This window comes from Dermacentor albipictus, chromosome 10, assembly GCF_038994185.2.
Source record: "Dermacentor albipictus isolate Rhodes 1998 colony chromosome 10, USDA_Dalb.pri_finalv2, whole genome shotgun sequence".
Classification (NCBI taxonomy): Eukaryota; Metazoa; Arthropoda; class Arachnida; order Ixodida; family Ixodidae; genus Dermacentor; species Dermacentor albipictus.
Genome location: NC_091830.1, coordinates 15,357,165 through 15,377,623, shown reverse-complemented (window position 1 = coordinate 15,377,623; position 20,459 = coordinate 15,357,165). Strand labels below are relative to the sequence as shown.

General features: G+C 48.0%; 1 protein-coding gene across 7 annotated transcripts in view; it reads right to left on the bottom strand.

Moving 5' to 3' along the window:
• LOC135897850 (homeobox protein OTX2-like) overlaps nucleotides 1-20,459 on the bottom strand; it is a 183,098-nt gene that overhangs the window by 89,660 nt on the left and 72,979 nt on the right. For 3 of the 7 annotated variants that reach the window (XM_065426552.2, XM_065426554.2, XM_065426555.2), the window contains exons 1-2: nucleotides 13,413-13,653; nucleotides 13,022-13,111 (exon numbers count right to left, since the gene is read on the bottom strand). The exons of the other annotated variants lie outside the window; for them this stretch is intronic. In XM_065426552.2, coding sequence (XP_065282624.2) covers nucleotides 13,022-13,111; nucleotides 13,413-13,524 — 202 coding nt within the window. In that variant the 5' untranslated portion in view covers nucleotides 13,525-13,653. Of the gene's footprint in view, nucleotides 1-13,021; nucleotides 13,112-13,412; nucleotides 13,654-20,459 lie in introns of those variants that run through there. 7 annotated transcript variants of the gene reach the window in all.

The following is a 20,459-nucleotide window of genomic DNA, read 5'->3' as shown; positions in this document are numbered from 1 at the left end:
CGTTTCGGCTAGTGGTCAGTCAAATATACTGCGCTTATTCAACGCACGTCGTACTCTTTCTTCATTATATATATATATATATATATATATATATATATATATATATATATATATATATATGTATATATATATATATATATATATATATATATATATATATATATATATATATATATATGTGTGTGTGTGTGTGTGTGTGTGTGTGTGTGTGTGTGTGTGTGTGTGTGTGTGTGTGTGTGTGTGTGGGAGCAGGACCACGTGTGCCTTCGTTCTTCGTTCAGGCGACGAAGGGGCGGACAGAGGCATTTGCCCTGTGAAGATGGTGGGCGTGATAAGCGTGCATAGAAGGATGCGTGTGACACCACAGTCAGTCAGAACGGACATGATGAAGAATAAATATAAAGCAACCTGTTGTTGAACACGAACTTGTCAAGCACAGACGAAACCTGCGACAACACCAGCGTACTCGCCAAACAAACGGCGTGCCACTAATGATACACGTTCGCCGAAATGTAATCCTTGTTGGTGTTCAGACACTGTGCAGATAAGCGAGACCGATGAGTGTCGCGAAGATTAGGACTAGCCGATAACGTTGATATACGCAACAGACACGACCCCCGCCTATATACACCCTATTTTGGCAGTTTGTGCGAACTGCCAGATACAGTGAACCATGTCCAGACATTTTTTTACTTGTATATTGCAACGTTCCCCCTCCCCCCCCCCAAAAAAATAAAAAAACGGTCATCTAAAAAAATAAGATAAGCAAAGTATCAGTGTTGAAAAGTATGCGTGGAAAGATGCGTTAGATAGTTGAAGTTGTAAGCAGAAATTGACAGCATCTCGTTGAGTGAGGGTGTCATAGCGAGGCTACTCCTATAGATAGACTTTATATCAACTGAGCGAGCCCGTCTGTGCGCTATATGTATGTATGTATGTATGTATGTATGTATGTATGTATGTATGTATGTATGTATGTATGTATGTATGTATGTATGTATGTATGTATGTATGTATGTATGTATGTATGTATGTATGTATGTATGTATGTATGTATGTATGTGACTGTGTGTTTGTGTGAGCAATGCAGGTTCAGATTTGCCACTGCGAACAGGCCCTTTGTTTTACTGTCATAATTTTCCCCACGCAGCTGCCACATTCTAATGAAGTCTGCTAAGCACTAACAGAGAGAGAGAGAGAATGAAGAGGAAAGGCAGGGAGGTTAACCAGATATGAGTCTCCGGTTTGCTACCCAGCACCAACAGACTTTCTAAAACACAAATGGACTTGCTAAACACCAGTGCGATCGTTACGCGTCAATAAACTGCTAGGCACCAGCATACGTAACCGCTAGTAACCACACTGTAAAAATGTTTACACCCTTAAGGGTGTTTTTCTTGTCGTACTGGCGACAAACACTCTTATTGCTTATAAAAAAAATTATAGCGGACGACAACGGAGCTCTTACTAGACATGCGATGACAAATGACGTAGTTGAAATCGTAATCATTCTGACAGCTTTGGGCCCACAGAAGTAACCGGCAGGAGATTTTCATATCCCTCCCTGCGAAATTTTCTTGACGGATTTTCCTTTGAGCCCACGACTGTCGAATGATTACATTGTTTTCAACTACGCCTTTGGTCATTGCACGTCTAATTAGAGCTCCGTTTTCGGCCTCTATAAATTGTTGTAAGGCGATAACGGTAAGGGTGTTTGTTACCAGTGTGACAAGAAAACACCCTTAAGGGTGTAAACATTTTTAGAGTGAGTCGTTTGCACTTTCCACACTTGCAGGCCCTCTAGGCAACATTTTCATGTATTCGCGGACCGACACATTTGTCCGATCGTTACCATTCGTATATACAACTCCTTTTTTTTAGCTTCTCTTCGCTTTCCTGCGAGCAAATGAGCTGTCTACTGAAGTTTAGCCCCAGGTTGACTCCCCTAAGTTCTTTTTTTCTTTTTCACTCTAACTACCTATATTTGCTGATACTGAATACTCGCCGGCCCTCTGATTACATGGATTCTTCCTTCCCCTCTTTTCCTAGGTTGATATCGGCAGAACATTATATCTTGGGACGTTTACGCCGTTTTTTCGTAACGATTCATTTTCACATTTCATTTTTTGCCACCCTTCGTGATTGACTCGGACGTGGAAGCACCCCCGTTGTAAAGGAGATCGGAGGCTCAGAACGACGTATGACAAGCGATAAATGCAGGAAAATGAAACGGATCTTTACAAAATGCCGTCCCTGCACAGGCATTATCTCTTTGCCCGACCCGAAGGCCCCTCCTCCATAAGGATTGAGTTCCCTGCAAAAGCAAGTGCATTGTACTTTTGCCGAACTGTGAACACCACTAGTGATTGCAACGTCCGGCGCAGACATACAAATTTCTTTTTTTTTTTCAGCTGCACCACATCTTTAAACATTGCCTGTGGGAGATAGTAGAATTGTAACCCTTGATCTACGTTACTCGATGAGACGGCCATTACTTCCACTAGAAATCAGAATGCTTATCTTAATTACTGAATTGCACACGCTAACTAACTTTTCCATTAATTACTCTACGGCACATGTTAGAATCTACGAATTGTAGCCAGTGAGTATGCCAAGCATATCGACTTGGAACGAATTTTCAGGACTACGCCAGTTTCGAGTATGCAAGGTCCACATTGCGGTAAAAAATGCGGTGTTCCGTTTACTTTTTAAGACAAATTAATATGAGTCCGAGTGTGCGAATATGCTCATTGTTTGCTCTTGAATGTTCTATTTATGCTTTGAACAACGCTTCCTATAACGCGCAGTACAATGACAAAAATTTGACAACGTTGTTGATATACTGGAATGTGAAGGTCAATGGTGAAAAATGCTTTGCATTATTCCAAAGCTATTCTAAAAGTATTCGATCATCGATTTGATTCGCTTCTGGTGCCACTCGATTCGTAATTTCGGTCTCGAAAAATATTGTTCACACACTTCTACAAGTCAACTTGACATTGTGTACGCTTCGCGTGAACTCAACTCTATAACAACCGTAGTTAAATAGTAGAAAACGAAGCGTTCCATTCATTTCTGTGTTTAGGCAAAGAAACTAGATTTTTGTTTATCGTAACAAAACAATACCAGAGAGTTATGTACACGTACATAAAAACACAGCTTTCAGCATCAAACCGTACGTGCTTAGTTTGCTTCTTAAAACGAAAGGCGGGGGAGAGGACATTTACGTTCTCAGCATACCCCATTTGGTAACAAGAAACGACTTGAAAAGAGGTTGCACCTGCCACTGTCTATAGCTTACTGCTTTAGCATTTAGCTGCTTGAGCACGTGGTCACGTGATCGAATTCCGTGCCGCGGCAGTCGCGTTCCGGAGGAGACGGTTCGTAAGAACACTCTTGCAGCGTGCTTTGGGTGCCTATCAAAGAACCCCAGATTGTCAAAATTAAACCGAAGGCCCATCCCCCCTCCCCCTTCCCCCACGTCATCCCCACACACAGCCGTGCAGTTTCGGGAAGCTAAACCCCACAGTTGTTTAAAAATCGATTTTGCCCCCGATCTGTCTCCGAGTCCCACGAGTATATAGGGGAAACACATTGCCATTGTAATTACGTGGATTACATTCTAACGTTCTTTTCCCCCGCAGCAAACTACCGAACCGGTGTGAATACTGCGACTACCTCTATACAGCACTGTCGCGGTGCATTACCACGTGTAGCATGCGGCTTGTTGTTAAAAGGAACACTCTAATGGAAGGCATTTACTTTGCTGGCACCCTACAGCTTCAAGTGGCCTGGCTGCAAGCTATGCCAATTGCACGGTACAGGTGTGCATGCAAGTGTGCAGGCGCCATCCGGCCACACGTCATCATTCTGCAGAGTCGTGGGATTGTACACTTTCTAGAAGTGGAAAAAAAGAATTTGCACGGGCTCCACGATCACGCGTTCCCTTTAGCAGTGGGCCACACTGCGTATATACGTCCCCGGACTCGACTGCCACAGGGCGCACTGGAGTAATAAAGCAATATTCCGCGCGCCATCGGGGCTGGCAGAGGCATGCACGCAAGGCCGTGCGAAGCAGCGATATATCCATGGGCGTGAACACGTAACATCGCACATCTATCCGCCGAGGTCGTGGTCAAGGGCTCCTCGGTGCTCGGCCATTGGCAGTTCGCTCGCAGACACCACACACTCGGGGCCCGTCCCAACCGGCGAGGGGAACCGGTTCGACCGCGGCCGGTGCCGTCTAGCTCGGCCCCAAGAGTGTGTGTGCGTATGTGCATGTGTACACACACACACACACATACACGGGCGCACGCGTTTACACACTCCACCACGCACGCACAAGAACTCGAACGAACTCGGTGAATGCGCTTCGGTTGACGGTGGGTTTGACCATGTCTGTTCAAGCAACGACGTATAGGGGGCACACCCACAGCCGTCGTCGGAGACAATGCGCGTCGACCACGCAGCGTCTCGGAGCAATGGACGCGTCATCGAGTTGCATGCATAAATAGACGGATCCTCGACCCGAGAGTGCAGTAAGCATACGCACGTGAACACACGCGTATACATATATACGAGCACGCACGAGAACTGGGACGAACGAGGGTGCATGCTCTGCCGATGACAGGAGTTCGAGTGCCTGTTTTTCAGAACGCGAAACGAAGAACACACCCACTACGTATACGAGGACGCGATAGGTGGACCAGTCACATACATGCAGGGAGGCTATATCCTTGACTTATAGTCAGCCTTTCACAGCGGTAGCCACGTCATCGATTTGTACAAGCGGGTATAGACGAAGGAGCATCGGCTGTCAGATCGAAAGATCCAGCGAGCGAGAGTTCCAGGAAAGAACCTCAAGGGGCCCGCGCTGCTCCTTGGAGGCTTTTGCAGAAAGAGCGTCACGCATATAGCGTTATGACGAACCGAAGGTCTCTCTGCAGACGCGCTGCTCTCATCCGTCGTGGTTATAACTCGAGCGAAAAAAAAAATCAAATTATGGGGTTTTACGTGCCAAAACCACTTTCTGATTATGAGGCACGCCTTAGTGGGGGACTCCGGAAATTTCGACTACCTGGCGTTCTTTAACGTGCACCTAAATCTAAGTACACGGGTGTTTTCGCATTTCGCCCCCATCGAAATGCGGCCGCCGTGGCCGGGATTCGATCACGCGACCTCGTGCTCAGCAGCCTAACACCATAGCCACTGAACAACCACGGCGGGTATAACTCGAGCGAACGACAGTAAATTAAGGGTGAACAGGGTGTGTACGGCGCACTCCGCGAGGCATTGTTTTCTAATGTTCCATTTCGTTTTGCGCACTTTTCGTCCTTGGCCGATGGCCTCGGACGTACAGCAGCGCGTCGTTATTGGCCTGAGTCTGGCCAATCACCGCGGCTCGCGATGGGAAAAGGGTGGAGATTGCATATGAACCGTTATACAAAATACAGACTTGGGGCCTGCATTCTGTAGCAATACACTTCGTAATTCAATTGTCGTCACCCGACCGCGAATTCATATGGCGGACCTTCAACAATAACGGCCGCATTCGAGCCAATGAGAAGATTAAAAAAAGAAAGACTGAAAAAATCGAATTAGTTCGGATAAAACGAGGTCCCTGTTTTTTCTCATTCAGCGTTATGGGTGATTTCTATCACTGCCGTGTAAAATCGACTGCGTAATAAAGGCGAACCCTAAAGAATAATACTGAGACGCAACGTGACTCGTCAAATTAGTTTTGCGAAAACGCGCGAGGTATAGAGGAAGCTTCACGAAAGGAAGAGATCGTCATCCACCCGACTATATACAGCGCGAAAACTATGTACATTAACAAAAAAAGGAATAAGCATGGTAGTGATGTTGTGATGCTCAAGTTACGCAATAGGGTGTGTTTGCAATAAAGTGGGATTCGGTTTGCTACACAACTTGAACTTTCTCAACGTAACTTGTACATAAAACGGATTCACTCTCGTATGTAACGGCAAAATGAGGTGATTTCCTGAGCGAAAATCGCGTGCGCACAATATCAGAGGTCTCTTCAGAAGTGTATATCGACAATACACTTAACACCTCACACGAAAAGAGATTTTACTAGACACGTCGCTTTATTTGAGCAACCTGCGCATCCCAAAATGACTAAAGCGTCTTATACATTTCGTCAGTCTATCAAAGCGTCAGCCTTTGGTGACAGCGCGAAACCTCCCCACACCCTCTCTCTCTTGCATTAAGTTGGTCACCCGAAAAAGAAAAAAAAAGTGCAAATCATCCTACTTCAACCACCATCTGTGCGCTTCGCACTCGTTTGCTGCAACCGCGGCGAATAACCGCCATTGTCTCAATGTGGAGCACACAATATGTCGTCTTCATCTGGCACTATATACATACTGCATGTTTCGCCCTCTGACCCGCCGTGGTTGCTCAGTGACTATGGTGTTGGGCTGCTGAGCACGAGGTCGCGGGATCGAATCCCGGCCACGGCGGCCGCATTTCGATGGGGGCGAAATGCGAAAACACCCGTGTACTTAGATTTAGGCGCACGTTAAAGAACCCCAGGTGGACGAAATTTCCGGAGCCCTCCACTACGGCGTGCCTCATAATCAGAAAGTGGTTTTGGCACGTAAAACCCCAGTTTTTTTTTTTTCGCCCTCTGAGATAAGTACGCAAGAAATGCGACAAGAAGAACGACGTCATGACGACGAGGCTCCTGATCAAATCGCTAGTGATACACGCAAGCTCAACCACACAATGTCTGCGCAGTGCACCAAGCCGCACGCCCAAGGCGAGAACGAATGCCGGGCGATATACGCATTGTCGCCTTTGCGATGTACCTAAAACTGTGCAGAGCCTTGCTGCATATTTTCTAAGGACGTGATATTGTCGTAGGACGTACTGCTAAGGAACTTGACGGAAGTTTATTTTCAATCGGCATACCGTCTGATATTTGATGGCACCCCATAAAATGGCGTGCCATTTGATGCTCTTTTTTTTTTCCTGACTGGACTGCATGCATCTTATGCACTTGACACGCATGCTGGGTCGCAGTGCGGCCCGTATGATGTTTTTGTTTTCTGGCTGGACTGGATACTTTATGCAAACCGCGCATGTTGGACCACACTATTGTTTCTACAAAGTTTCAGTTTAGTCAAATGATTGTGCACTCGAAGGACAATATAACTTAAGAGCTTCGACAGAACTGGTGCCATATTTCGATCAGTTACCTGTCGTCACTCCTAGGTCCAAAAAAGTGATCTTCTGCTGCAAGTTCTTCGCATCGTGTTTTCTATATGTGTGTATTTTCAGAGTACCGATCTGTGATGGGCTGGCTATAGTGCTTGCGTAGTTCCCGCATATACGATGTTATACTCCACACAGTATACATATATACCACGTAATAAAAAAAAAACGTTGCCCTATATATATATCTGTGATTAGCACACCCGACCTCCAACTGCACATCGTCGCAGATGGACGTGGGTTCGATTCCCAGCGACGACTGTGGGACAAGTTTCGTTTTGTTCTTTGCCATGACATAAGGGTGAGAACACGGAGAATAGCAAAAGAAGACGGCGTTAAAGAAAGAGTCGAACGGGTGGTCACAGCCAAGACATGGCCTCGAGCTCCTATATGAAAAGATGTAGCAGTAAGAAGAGACGCAGCTTCAGCCAAGGTATAGACCGTCATCACAAGTGTTAACTTCTGAAGTACGAACAAGAAAGCGGACGGGCTGATTCATGCACGAAGTGTAAACAAAGTAATGTGAGATGCATCGACCATCAATTAAGGACGGAAAGAACCGGTCCCAGCTGCAGAAGCCCATAAAATCCTTCACAGAATCTTACATACGACAAGGTGATGCACTTAGAAGCCTACAGTGCTCCACACTTGACAAACTTACGATGTCCTGCACAAAGTTCCACAGTTTTACATGGGGCCATGCGAGACGAACCTACACTTGCCTACACGCAGGATCCGACACAGGTACCTACACAAGAAAAGTGTACGGAACTCTACAACGACCTCTAACTGCACATGCAGGACAAACCTATATAAGAAGTCCTACATACGACAGATTTACAAAGTCCTACAGAGGACAAACTGACAAAGTCTTATATAATATCCGAGGACAAGGCTACGAAGTCCTACATACACAAAGTGCCACATTTCTGCACCCAGAACCCTGCACGTCCAACTTGCAACTTCTTGTACGAATTACAGAAGGACACTCTGTCGTTATATGATTATACAGCAATTCAGAGAACAGTTCCGAGTCTTCATATTTTTTTCCAGGAGAGAACGCAGAGTATACAGAGATTCAACCTGCCAAACTTGCGGTCACTGCGAGGCAATATGGTAGTTTATCACAGCGTGGACAGTCTGCAACCGAGGGTTTAGATCCCGAAAGAAACTCAAGTCCTTCACAAAGTCCAATACTATGGTAGTTTATCACAGCGGGGCCATTCTGCAACCGAGGGTTTAGATCCAGAAAAGAAAATTTAAGTCCATCACAAAGTCCAACACTGTGGTAGTTTATCACACGGTGGCGAGTTTGCAACCCAGGATTCAGATCCAGAAAGGAGAACTATGTCCTTCACAAAGTCCAACAATACGATAGTTTATCACACGGTAGGGAGTCTGCAACCCAGGGTATAGATCCAGAAAGGAGAATTAAGTCCTTCATCAAGTCCAACAATACGATAGTTTATCACACGGTAGGGAGTCTGCAACCCAGGGTTTAGATAGAGAAAGGAGAATTAAGTCCTTCACAAAGTCCAACAATATGATAGTTTATCACACGGTACGGAGTCTGCAATCCAGGGTTTAGATCCAGAAAGGAGAATTAAGTCCTTCACAAAGTCCAGCAATATGGCAGTTTATCAGAAGGTGGAGAGTCTGCAACCCAGGGTTCGGATTCAAAAAGGAGAACTAAGTCCTTCACAATGTGCAACACAGCTCTATATATACTATATCCTGAAGAGGACGGAGAGAAAGCATGCCGTGTGCTGATCACAGCACGACATGCAGAACATGAAGAAGTCTCGCCTCTTCAATACTGTTCCAGCACATAATGAAGATTCCGAAGATTCAGCCTGTGAAAGCAAGGCAGTATGTTGCGTTATGTGCCTGTCAACAGTCCAGAGTTCTAGATCCAGAAAGCCCTACCGAGTCCTACAGAATGACCCCTACATAGCCATCTCTAACTAAACGACGGACAGAAGACATGCCGTGGGCTCATCACAGCAAGCCAGTGCGAAAGCCCTGCGCCTTCAGGACTTTCCAGGATAGATCGCAGAGATTCATGCTTTTCAAAAGAGCGGTCAAAGCGAGGCATGCAGTAGTCGCACAGTGCCGCGTCTGCATACAGTCCCATGTTTCGACACGGAGAGGAGAGAAAGACCTGAAAGGTCGCACGTAAAATCCATAGTCATCCCAAAGCCTGGCCCTATACTATCGTAATGACGACACGCAGAAACAGCCAGTCAGAGCAACAGTTGTGAGTCTTCACGGACATTTCCGGGAGAAAACGCAGACTGCGTATATAGATTAACGTTTGTCAAATTTAGACGCGACCAGTGCGAGTCAGTGAGCATCACGTATTGCAGCAAGCCCAGGGCTGCGATCCTGAAAGGACTCGGTATCTACGAGGTCTGAGCCCGCAGTACGGAGAACAGGAAGGAAGGAAAACGAACGAGCAAGAAAAGAACAGAAAAACGAAGACGACTAAATAGGAGAAAAGTGGAGCGGCAATCGGAGGTAGCGCGCTCGCGCGTGCTGTGTGCAAATGCGGTTGCAAAATGCGATCGGCTCGGAACGCGGCCAAGGCGGAAGAAACGACTTCGGAGCAGTCCGTGCTGCGTCGTATATACATGCACTCTATACGTATACGGTGGAAGGGGGGGGGGGGGAGTAAGGGGAAGGAGACGGCGATACTGCTGCGAGTTGCACTGCCGACTGCGTACGCACACACACAACAAAGCGAGCTTTTTGCTTGCAGCTATAATGCCTGCGTACATCGCGAAGCTGCAGGCCAAGCGCAGTTCGACGCCGAAGGGGGAAGCGGACGAAAAACTTGGACCGGGATGTAAAAAAAAGCGTGCGCCTGTATCCTTCTTTTTTTTTTTTGGACGGTTTTGTTTTGTTTTAGTTTACTTATTTCTTCGCTGAATCCGCACGTGCCCGACTATTTTCAGTATATTGTGCTTCGTAACGTTTGAATAAAGGGAAAATTGGACATCCACCTGTTCGTAGCAATTGCTACAAAGGAAACCCATACGGGTTCCTCGAAAGAAAAGCCTCATAGTCGAAGAAAAATTCGTCCTGGTCCGGGACTCGAACCTGGGACCACAGCCTTTCCGGGGCAGCCGCTCTACCATCTGAGCTAACCAGGCGGCTAGCAGATAGCAGATGGCATGGCTAGCGATGACAGGGCGTCGTAACGTTTACTACAAAAATTACGAGAGAGTGTCTACAACAACATGCAAGCTGCATGGAATAGCGCGGTTCTGTCACGACGGGTTCTAGTACGTGGGATTTGCCTCAGCTTAATTCGTTGTTGTGGCTTCGAACGCCTTCGTGACTTCACTAATTGATCGTTTTCAACAGAATGTAATTGTGTTATAAATGCAAAGTTTCCGAATCAATGTATGCATTCGCGCATAGCGTTATTGGCTAAACATGCATTCGAAAAAGTGTACGAGTGCTTGGAAATTTAGAAAGATAAAGTGAAATAAAAACAAAATAAATGAAACGCCACATTATTGTTCGAATCCAGCACGAAGATTAGTGAAATTCATGTACTACACATCATTTCAATTATAGCCTAGCGATCGTAGTGCCAGAGTTCTCCCTGGTAATTTTCTTAGAAAACTGAGTTTTCAGGCTGTCGTTCTTCGTCAGCGCCTACGCTACAGCTACATCATCTCCCTTCCCCCTTGCTTCTTTTCTTTTCTCTCAATGCCTCTGCGGCAGAGATCGATGAAGCACTGGCGAACGACTTCCCACGTTGTAAATCTAGTTGTCGTGTTCTTCGTATACGGAACGGTAAATAGCTGCCCCGGTCATAAGAAATCACCAGAAAAGCACTCTGAAGTCTCCGCCCATGCATGATTCGATCCTGCAGGCCTGAGACCCAGTTGTGGCCTTCGTTTTCTCTACTGGACCAGCGATCGGTGTTTGAAAAGCAGCTATAATGTTTTCTTACAGAGTGCCTGCCGCCTGCATCTCGTGCACAACATCCGTTGTTTCGTTTTTACATCGCACCAGCAGCGGCAAGCATACTTCATACTCTCCTAAATATGCCAAGAAGGTCGCTCGAAGTGTAATTACGCCCTCCCCTCCCCCCTCCCCAGAAAGGGCTAAAGCCGCTCGCATCTCGGGAAGCGTTGTAATACTAAAGAAGTATAGCTTCGGATGTTCGAAGTCGCGCCCTCGTCTGTATTTACTACCGATCGGAAACACACCACTCGCTATAGGTGCATTCGTGCAAGCTTCTGAATCGGGTGGTGGGACATTTCCTGGAAAGTCTGCTCCACCGAAGAAAACGCCCGTCTCTGCCTGCCTCGTGCCACGGCGGCGCCCGAACACCCCCCTGACGCATCGACGACAACGTGTCATTCGAATGCAGGGGGGGATGGAGCTTTCCTCCCGCTCGGCACTATAGTGACTCAAGATGGCAAGCGCGCGGTGTTTCAACACGCGCGCACGAAACGGCATCACCACCACAACCACCATCATTATCATCATCGTCGTCGTCGTCATCATCATCGTCAACATCATCCGGAGCTGGCACCCAACGGCCAAAGGGACGGAGTTTGCTCGAGGTGGAGGAGGAGGCTGCGGACGGCCCCAACGCCGGTTCGGTGTTCGCGTCACGCCCACTCTTGTCGCTGATAAGCCAGCGGGAGCGAGTTAGTGAGCCAGCGTCTCGGAGCGTAGATTGACAGCAGCCGTCCGTTACGCGCAGGGAAAAGCACGCCGCCCGCCCAGCAGACTCGGCAAAGAAAAATGTGCACAACGATCAAACAACAGGAGCAGAAAAAAAGGTCTCGCCGCCACCGACCCTTTCCCCCCCAAAAATAAAAAAAAGTGGACAAAGCTATCTCTGGGGGGGGGTCACGTCAGGGCCAGAAACCGGAAAGCAGCAGCAGCGGCGGCGGCAACGGCAACAGCACCCACGGCTTTCGGACTGGCTTCTTCTGGCTTGTCGGCAACCAATTTGCTCGCCATGCCGGCGCCGGGGGCCCGACGACTACGAAGCGGCGGCTCGCCAAGGGCACGCGCTGAGGCCCCGTCCGCTGCAGCAGGGGGGCAAGCTCACGCCATCACCCGTCATGCTATTTTCTCCCGGGGGAGCAACCCCGAGCCCGCGCGGAGCTCGACCAACGGGAGCCGCACGTCTATTTTCCTTTTTTTGGTCGGTAGGCGGGGCGGCGTGCGGCCCCGCCCCGGGAAAAGCGAAGGAACCCCGCGATCGTGGATCCAGAATCCACCGCCGCCCTGCCGGGGCTGTTGCGAGGGTGGTCACATTTCGGCGAGGGTTGCGAAGACGCACGCAATCCTCCTCCATGTACTTCTTCTTCTTCTTCTTGACGCAAACCAGAAACCTCCTCTCCCTCGCCCTTTCCCCCACCACACGCACAGACACGGACACACGCACAATCGCCGAAACGCGGAGACATCGAAAACAGCAGGTTCCTTGCGGCGCCCGATCGAAAACTGCGCCCTGCGAAGCGTCTTTTGCTCTGCTCTGCGTTTTTTTGTGGCAATCCTGAAGGATCCCGGCGATCGAGGATGGAAGGAGGCCCGTGGAAAACCGACAGGCATTGCGTCGAGCGGCAAGCTGGGAACTATAACGTCGAACGCGCGAAGCTTCTGCGGGCCCGAGGAAACGAACGCATACGACGTGCAACGGAGCGACGACTCCACGCATCCGAGGTTCTTCGCGCACACGAGTGAGTACATACACGCATCGCACGAGAGAAGTCGGGAAGCGAAAAAGAGAGATGGTCGCATCGCTACTCACTGGGGCAGCCCGGCGAGCCGTACCAGACTTCCTCGATCATCGGCGACTCCCATTCCTCGCGGTACTTGTCCAGCCGTATCGGCCCGTGTGCTGTTTTGAGAAAAAGGAAAACCGAAGTCGGTTGTTGGTGGTGTTGGTGGTGGGTTTTCGCAAGGCGGGGACCCGGGCCCGCACCACGAGAGGGCGAGCGAGCCAAGGCGCATTACCACCCCTCCCTCCCCCCCCCTCCTCCCATACATGCGCGGCACACAATTAGGCATCCGTCAAAGCCGTAATCGGCTTTAGGGCTCTCAAGCCTCCCTCTCCCCCCCGCAGCCCTCCACTCCGCGTGCTCCTCTTCTTCCGATAGATACGAGAAAAGCCGCTCTCGCGAGCCGCTAATCCAGCTTACCGGGATAGCCAGGGTGCAGCAGATCGACGCCCGCGGAGGTGTGCAGTCCGATGCCGTTCATGGAGTACGCTGCCGCCGCGGGGCCTTTGAGGTGGTGGTACGCGGCCGCCATGGCTGCGCCGCCAGCGGACGCCTGGCAGCTGCCGAAAGGCCCCGGTCCTGCCGCAGCCGCCGGTTGAAACGCCAGCTTGCTCGCCGTCGGTCGCAGGGCAGCCTGCGCAACGCCGCACGACCGGGCGCACTGGGCGCCTCCACGAGCGCGGCTCGCGCACACGCCCCGCCCCGGGGAAGGTCCCCGTAGGCCCCGCCCACCCCGCCGCCGCAACGCGCCGTGGCGCGCGCGCGCGCGCCCCCACTCCGTTCCGATTCTCGCTAGGCCCCGACCACACGACCGCGCGTCAACGCGGCACGCCCCGCCCCCTCCGCGTAGCTGCTCTCTCCTCGCCTTTTGTCCCTCTCTCACCCCTCGTCGTTTGGTTTTTGAATAACTTCAAAGCGCGCCGGCGGCGGTGGGAGGTCCAGTGCCGCGAGGAAGCTCCGCCCACTCCCTTTTCCGCACTTTTTTTTTGTCTCGCCGCAGGAGAGAAAGCTGCTGCCTGCTCGCGGCGCGTCCGCGCGCGCGCGCGCCGCGCAAGCGTCATCGGTGAGCGCGCGCAGCACGCCTGCCAGCGCGCGGCTTCGTTCACCGAGCAGACGACGAACGGGAGCACAAAAAAAAAAAAAAGAGGGCGCTTGTTTGGGGATCAATGGAAACGGGCACGAGAGAGGATCAGACGGGAATTATCTCCTTAAAGGGAATTTGATCCCCCCCACACCCCCCTCGCGTTCCTTTTTGGTTGCGGCGAAAGGATAATAAGGCGCTCAATTGGATTACAACACCATGGCCGCCAAAAGCTAATCAGGTGGTGGCGGCGGATGAGCGACGCGCGTGCTAGAAGCGACGGAAGTGGGAGATAAAGAAAGAAAGATGGTGACCGCGGCGACGAAGCTTACGGAAATGGAAAAAAAAAAAGAGGGAGAAGAAATGCGGAAGGAAGCACGGACGGCAGAAAAGAAAAATAGGAGGGAGACGGCATTTTCCGACACGCTGGCGCAAACTGAAGTGGGGCGGGGAGTCAAGTAACGCTGCTCGGATCGTGGCACCGTTCCGCAGGCGGCGACAAAAGGATGGAGTTTGTTTATTCCCCGAGATAAGCCGCAGATAAGGAAAAAGCTCCCGTGGTTAGTCTTCGCCACAGTGCTTGGAGGCACATTTGTCGAGCAATGGAGCCAAGCACTCGACGCTTGGTACCTGTGTCACCAAGAGACTGCCAGAGAGGGGCGCGCTTTCTTTTGGGGCAAATTGACGCCCAAAAACAACGAAATCCTGAACACGAGGCGGTGAACTGCGGTGGCAGAACGAAACGATCAAGTTTGCCATTGAAGAGCAGTACTCGGCGAGAGGCACAAGGACTGAGATGTGTGTGCTCCGGCGAAGCACGTGATGTCACCGAATCTTCGCCAGGGCTTCGTTTGCGCCATGTGCCGGGACGAAGAATCTGGATATCGTTGGAACTCTTGTAAAGTCGCGTGCCCAACGTTACCTTTATAGTGCGTGGCAGTAACATGCAAAATGGAATTTCACAAAGCTTAGCAAAACGTTTTAATCCAGCGACTTAGCTTGCAGCTGCCTGAAAGAGGGCTTTTCTTTACGAACTATCCTGCCGTGAAGCCAACTTCTTTTGTGCTTCGGGAGAATTGGTTGCGCGCAGATAGGCACGCGGGTATTCCTTAAAGATATAGGTAAAAAAAAAGAACTGCGGTGTTTGTTGATGCCATAGGTTAGTTCCACCTGCGCAAGACTGATGGAGTGTTGTTCGTTCGGCAATCAGAACACATTCTGCGCCATCTTACAATTCGTGGTTCTATTATTCGCTGCGCGAATACGTAGAAATGGATGACTAGACTGAACACAGCTGTTCTATGTGACAAGTGACTTGAAACGTCCCGATTTTGGCTAACCTAACCAATGAACGCGCGGCACGAGATAAAAGCTGCTTGTTCTGTAGCTAGCGCGGTATACTTCGATCCACTCCTATCACAGTTCACATCGAAACCACTCTCATCACCTGTAGCGTGTGCCACCTTGCACATCAGCGCTTACCAAGGTCAGCATAGAAGTTATATTTTTCTATTTACTTTTCGTTCCGTTCAGGTTTTCTTTTTTACTGCGTAATTAAACACGATGCACAATCTTTTCATGGTAGGCGTATACAAGGAACGGGCTCACTATATTTACGGGATTCGGTTAGGATTCCTAGCCGCGAGCGCTTCTGGTATCTTTCAAAGATTAAAATTTTCCTTACACAGCAGAAGCAGTCACTCAGGTGACCTCAGCGCTTTTATAGCCACAAGAATACCGAAAACGAGATAAAAAAAAAGGCAGGTGCAATAGGTTATAAGAGGTGGAATTATTCACAAAAGCGAAATGCGGCAAGCGACAGCGCAGAAATTCGAAAACCGACCACAAACGTTTCTATGGCCGCGAATGTGGGCGATTTCTATGCATATTTCTGACTAACGACTCCGGTTACGCAGGCAGAGTGTTTTGTGATACAGTTTGTGCCTCACGTTGCTGTCAAATACTATAATCTGTCAAACGTCGTCGGATGTCGTCACAGCTTCACCACACTGTCTTCGCACAACCGTCACAATGTCATCGAATCTTGGCTGATGCCAGCCTACATCGAACGCCCCCCCCCCCCCGCACTTTAGTGCGAAGAACAGAACAATTTTTATTACAAAGCGGCAGTTCGCGAGCTTTCTCCCGTCTACTTTTTCTCGCCTCATTTTTCCCCCGTCATCGGGCTTCCTCGCACTGCAGCAAACAGCGTTTCATAACGCTCAACAGCGCATTGCGGCAAAGAACATGCGTCATCGATGTTTCTGTATATAGAGCGTGTAATCCCTTCACGACGAAGCTACTGATGGCTGCGGGATTAAAACGGGCCATTAAACAGACTCGCCACGTTGTCTATGCAGTACAAGTTCGCTATACCACTCGCGCCTTCTCTGGACCGAATAAAGTTCTTTCACTCACTCACCACTCGAGTCGAATGCTGCGAAAACCTACTGCCAACGTGAACAAACAGCACGATTGGTTGCGCACCAGCCCGCGTATACCGTTAACTATTCATGATGTTAAGAGGATATTATTGCGAATAACCACACGAAACTGCAGCAGACAATGAAATTAGCGAAAGCGGGGGAAAGGTATAACTGGCGCCGTCACGACGGGGAGGGGCGCGGGTTAACACTCCCACTCTATATACCTGGGGTACATAGAGTGGTGTATTTGAGTACACGCTCTCAAATACCCCGGAAAGTATATACATGAAAGTGCAGCCGCAGTTGTAGGTCAATGGATAAAGCATTGCCCGCGTAACGTTGCATATAGGTGTGACTTCGGCTTTCGAAGTCCTCATCATCGTCTTTTCGGAAGACGCGAGTTGTCGGCTGACGTATATTAAGCTAACAAAATACCAAAGCCATTGGTTTTCCCGTATTCTTGTCGATTATTACTTAAGCAGGATGTGAAAGTGCAATTCGGGGAAAGCAAAGAAGCAGCTGCTGCCCAGCGAGGAATTTGTGGTAAAGAGATCTAAGTAATCTGTTGAGCTATATCACGTTCCTTGGCCCGTCCATTAATGCTGCATGGCAGGTCGCGCAACTAATGAACTTCTAAACTTCCTCCGTGACCCGGTGCCTTCCTCTCAAGATTCCCTCAGTAATCGTCGCGAAGAACCTCGCAAGCAGAGAGAGAGAGAGAGAGGTCTCATTAAAATACCTTAGAGTTTGTTGAGTGCTGTGGTGTGTTTACCTTAGATTACGCATCTGCAGTGTCGCATGCATACCATTTAATTATATATATATATATATATATATATATATATATATATATATATATATATATATACACACCTCATTTCGAGTAGCATGGTAGGCGTGCCGCCTAGCAAACATCTCCAAGGTTATTAAAGAACCTCTTTCTCTCATCGGTATATTCATTTATCCAGTTTCTATATTTATATTCACACATTGAACATCATTATTATAATTAAAAGTGATTATCAGAAAGGAGAAAAAGTAGAACGACCACTTTTTTTTTATAATCTATACGATGAAGACTGATCAAGTTAGATGCGGAGACAGGTGGGAAAGACAACGCCATCTATACCAATATCGCGCTCACTGATATTCTATTGCAGCATGAACCAAATTAACTACCCCAACAACGAGTAATTGCTGTCCTTAATTGATGTCATTTCTCCCGCCCCTTACCGGCAACAAGATCCGAGTGGAAAAAGTCGCCAACTGCTGCTTTGTGAATATTCAATATTTAATGCATGATCATGTCACCCACGAAACGCTGAAATACGGACATCACAAAGACGTTTAATTTAATACAACTTATAGCTTTTATTTGGGCCGAAGTAACTTCCCCTCCATATCCTCATTGACTTGTGCAAGGCTGGCCAGTAATCGCTTCAGAAGCAATTACCTAAACTGTGTAACATGGTGCACACAGTCATCATACATGAACATGTCACATGACCCGTTAACACGGTACATGCTCCAGGTACGGTGCTTGTGGCGCCATTGGTGGCCACTGGGGGCACCAAGTTGATGCATTCAATGTGACTGCACTGGCACCCAGTGATCTACCGGGGCTCCCGGGTGGCGCAAAAAGCGCCAGCTGCCGTGAGGTCCGATTATCGTGTTTCAATCGTTTGAGCGTTGTACGTCAATGGTGACGTACATGTGCTTAATATAGATTTTTTTCACCACACAAATGAAATGTACCTGTAGCCCACAATTCCGATGCACTGCTGGACATATAGCGTGTGCAAGAGCGAATGATCCGACGTCTTGTTGGGCTTGCCGGTGTCACCTTTGGTAGCGCCGTGTAAACTACCGCGACACCCATGGACACATGCATATGGTGAGCGTTCGTGCTTTAGCAGAACACAGCTTCTCTATCTGTACACGTAACGTAAGAGATAATATATCGGTCAGCTTCATATCAGTGGCATCGTTATGCTGAGACGGTTTGAGCATTCATGGTCATATATTCCAAGGCGAAAGCCTTATACGTACATGAAGCGAGAAATCAAGCTTCCGTCCAGCGTTAACATCCTATGGTACCGAAATTCACGTGACTAAGTGACGACGTCACTTTCCCGGCACTGGACCTGCTGCGGCTCGCGCTGCGTTTTCCCGCGGTGAAGCAAAGTGAACGAAGGTGAATTGACGTGGATTAAAGTGGAATAAGGTGGGTTAAGGTTGGCACAAATTAGAGCAAGGTGGATTACGGTAGAGTTTTAATTTAAGGTGATAACTTTGAAAAGGCCTCATGCTTTCGCATTCAAATCACGTAAGGATTCTTAAGTGACTCAACTATTTTTACCTCCGAGACAGGATTATTAGCTATTGAAAACGTGCGAGCGCCATCGCAATATTTCATACCATTTACCTCCTGAACGCTTTGCACTTTGCACGTGACACGAGCAGCAGGGTGTTGAAATCGTGTTGGTATAACGATGAATCGATCATCATTATACCGTGCTCGTTGTTGATTGGTATACTTTTTTCTAGACAATCCACCTGAATGTAACTTTTCCGTTTGCTTACGCTATTCGTTATTATTGAATAACGCAAGGAAAACGACAGAAAAAAAGAAGGCTTGCCACCAAGCTAATACCATGTGAGCTCAATCTTGCACCTGAATAAACATGTGCAGTAGATATACAAACGAGGAATACAGTGCAGGGGTTAAGCGCGTTATTGTAGCTCCAGCTCGATATAATGGATGTAACATATATATATATATATATATATATATATATATATATATATATATATATATATATACAGACATGAAAGAACGCATTAAGATAAGCGAGTGATACATTGACTTTCGGATTCTTAGATTTTATTACTTCATAATGATTACTCTTATAGAGCCCATAACTTGATGCTGCGTGAGCTTCATAGGCGAAGTGATATGCCTGTTTAAAAAAAATGACGTATACATCAACAGGAATACGCTTCTTATATATGTATATGAAAAACCGAGGAATTCATATACATATGACAACGAAGCTTTGTATAAACGGATCTCACGCTCTCTGTAAGTCCAGGAGGTTTGGCTTGCCATTCCCTGAAGAGTACGCAAGCGCTTCACTGTATATATATATATATATATATATATATATATATATATATATATATATATATATATATATATATATAGCCCAATTACATTTGTAAGTGCGTAGTCAACATATCCATTCCCAGCGGTGGACCTTTATTGGACCGGCCCGGCATTATCTGCCGTTAGCTTCACAGCACGGCACTGCTGTCAGTTGTTGAAGATGGCAGTTGTGCTTCACACGTTCACGGCGTACGAGCAACGTAGTGTGATTCGTTTTCTATGGAGCAAGGGACGAACGCCCACCGAAGTCTACAAGGAAATGCAGACCACGCACGGGGAAAGGTGTCGCGCTTTGAGAAGTGCGAGGCGGTGGTATTGTGAGTTCGCAAAAGACCGTGAAGACTTAATGAGAACAAAGAAAAACTGCTTGAGAAAAGAACATGACAGAGAAAGAACCACACGACACAGGCGCAGGACAACAAGACTTGCAGGACAACGAGCGTTCGGGGAAGCCGTGGGCATCGCTGTCTGAAACTTCTGAACCGGTGTGCGGACTAAATGGAAAAGTAGTGTGACGTACGTAGGATAGTACGTAGAGTTGTAATTACATGTATGTACCTTATTTTGGCTAATAAGAAATAGGGGCAAAGTCGTTCGGATTCACCCTCATATATATATATATATATATATATATATATATATATATATATATATATATATATATATATATATATATATATATATATGTGTGTGCAAGGACGAAACGACGTGTACATCATAACGTCCCGTGTAGCTTAAAGAACGATATCTGCTGGCGCTTTCTCCTGAAGATCTATGCCTGCATTCTTTCGTCG